At 52.7% G+C, this 2,622-nt stretch overlaps 2 protein-coding genes across 2 annotated transcripts in view; both read left to right on the top strand.

Moving 5' to 3' along the window:
- Positions 1-2,622, top strand: part of LPCAT2 (lysophosphatidylcholine acyltransferase 2) — a 57,855-nt gene that overhangs the window by 38,291 nt on the left and 16,942 nt on the right. The window lies entirely within an intron of this gene.
- Positions 9-823, top strand: CAPNS2 (calpain, small subunit 2). Its single transcript, XM_005865281.2, has one exon. It carries the CDS (start codon positions 14-16, stop codon positions 776-778), a length of 765 nt encoding a protein of 254 aa, XP_005865343.1. The 5' UTR covers positions 9-13; the 3' UTR covers positions 779-823.

Here is a 2,622-nt window from a genome sequence, read left to right as displayed (position 1 = left end):
AACAACGGGAAGCATGTTTCTTGCCAAGGCGTTTTTGGAAGGGGCAGATCGGGGCCTCGGGGAAGCCCTGGGAGGCCTTCTTGGAGGAGGAGGTCAGAGACGAGGAGGAGGAGGAGGAGGAGGAGGACGGGGCAATGTTGGCGGGATCGTTGGCGGACTGGTGAATCTCATCAGCGAGGCTGCAGCAGCTCATTACACCCCGGAGCCACCACCCACCCAGGAGCATTTCACCAACGTGGAGGCCCACGAGAGCGAGGAGGTCAGGCGGTTTCGGCAACAGTTTGCGCAGCTGGCGGGCCCGGACATGGAGGTGGGGGCCACCGACCTCATGCACATCCTCAACAAAGTCCTCTCCAAGCACAAGGACCTGAAGACCGAGGGCTTCAGCCTGGACACCTGCCGCAGCATCGTGTCTGTCATGGACAACGACACCAACGGGAAGCTGGGCTTCGAGGAGTTCAAGTACCTGTGGACCAACCTGAAGAAGTGGCAGTGCGTGTTCAGGCAGTTCGACCAGGCCCGCGCCGGGGCCCTGAGCAGCTCCCAGCTGCGGGCCGCGCTGCAGGCCGCCGGCTTCCAGCTCAACGATCAGCTGTACCACATGATCGTCCGGCGCTACGCCGACGACGAGGACGGCAGCATGGACTTCAACGGCTTCATCAGCTGCCTGGTCCGCCTGGATGCCATGTTCCGGGCCTTCAAGTCCCTGGATAGAGATGGGGACGGCCGGATCCAGGTGTCCATCCAGGAGTGGCTGCAGCTGACCATGTATTCCTGAGGTGGGCAGGCCCCCCCGCCCCCGGCCCCGGAGGACAGGACTGCCTGCCAATTGGGGCGGCGAGCGGCAGGCGGGGTGGCAGCTTGAGTGACGAGCAGCAGCAAGTGGTGGTGAGCTACTCGCGCGTGATTTCATGAGCCAGGCCTCTAGTATTAGAATAGCCATCAGTCAATACTAGGACCATACAGTTTACAATTCATTTCCTATCTAGTCTTTTTCTTTTTTTTTTTTTTACTTCATATTTGAGCTGTCAGTGGTCCCCACAGTAACCTATGAGATGGGCTGACACATGGCATTCAACCCCCTTCCCAGTCCAATTCTTACTCTACTGTCCTTTCCCATCCCATGTCTGTTTGGAGAATTCTGACTCAAGCGATGGGGATGCCTGTATATTCTCTTCTTCTGCAGGTAAATGCTGCCTTTCCTCAGCGGAATTCACTGCTCCCCTTTTGGGGTACCCATAATGGTTTCTCTCTCCATCTCCCTTCCCCCCTTTCTAAAATCAATAAAAGCAAATATTTTTTTAAAAAAAATTTAAAGGACAAGATATCAAAAAGTACATGTTGCCCGATTCCATGGATTTCAGGTGGAAAAAGGAATGTGTGGTGTTAGATGTCAGGTTAGTGGTTCCCCTTGAGAGAAGAGAGTATCTTAGGAAAGAGGCACGAAGAGGCTTTGGGGGTGCTGCTGATATTCTGTTCCTTGACATGGGGGTGTGCCGTCTGTGAAGTGTTGAGCTATACCTTAGTGATTTGTACATTTTTCTGTGTGTCACATTTCAAAAGAGATTCCAAATATATAGCTCATGATCTCTGGCTACAGAATCAGAATCTCTGCATTTTTTTAATTATTATTTTTATTATTTAAAAAAATATATATTGTTATTGATTTCAGAGAGGAAGGGAGAAGGAGAGTTGAGAGAAATGTCAATGATGAGAGAGAATCATTGATCAGATGCCTCCTGCATGCCCCCTACTGGGGACCGAGTCCATAACCTGGGCATGTGCCCTGAACAGGAATTGAACCCTGATCTCCTGGTTCATAGGTCGATGCTCAATCACTGAGCCACGCCAGCCAGGAGGAATCTCTGCATTTTAAAAAGCCCCCTTCCACATTTTTCTTAAGAACACTGGATTTTGGAAATCTTTGCCAAAGGAAGGGGATCAGGTACATAATTCTCCCGTTCTACCCTGCACGTAAATATCCCTTAGAAAAGAGCGGCTCGCTTTCCTTGAGTCACTGACCTTCCGTCAGGAAAGCGCGTGCTGAGAGAGCACCGAGATCGCTGGCACACAGGTCATTTACAGACGTTATTGCTTCGAATGTGCCCCACGCACAAGCACTTATGAGTATTTCTTAGACACACTAGAGGCCAGATGCACAAAATTCATGCAAGAGTGGGCCTTCCTTCCCCCGGCTGCCGGCACCAGCTTCCCTCTGGCACCCGGGACCCGGGCTTCCCTAGCAGCCCCGGCCTTGTCTGGAAGGACGTCCAGTCTAATTAGCATATTATGCTTTTATTATTATAGATGAGGAATATTTATCAGAAGAGCTCCCTAAAAATGGCAGGTGCTAGGACCTAGTGGAATTCAGGCAACTTCAGTGGGAGGTGAGCCATGGCATGTGGGCCGCATGTGGGCCGCGGGGCGTGGTGCAGCGGAGGCAGGGACAGAAAAGCCAGTTCTTCTGCCCGGGAGCTCGGCGGGCTCCATTTCGGCTCTCTTCATCCCTCTCGTTCAACGGGAAGCATGTTTCTTGCCAAGGCGTTTTTGGAAGGGGCAGATCGGGGCCTCGGGGAAGCCCTGGGAGGCCTTCTTGGAGGAGGAGGAGGAGGAGGAGGAGGA

Source organism: Myotis brandtii, unplaced genomic scaffold (assembly GCF_000412655.1).
Source record: "Myotis brandtii unplaced genomic scaffold, ASM41265v1 scaffold2022, whole genome shotgun sequence".
In the NCBI taxonomy this organism is placed as follows: Eukaryota; Metazoa; Chordata; class Mammalia; order Chiroptera; family Vespertilionidae; genus Myotis; species Myotis brandtii.
The sequence above is the reverse complement of the archived record's forward strand: the minus strand, read 5'-3'. Positions and strand labels throughout refer to the sequence as shown.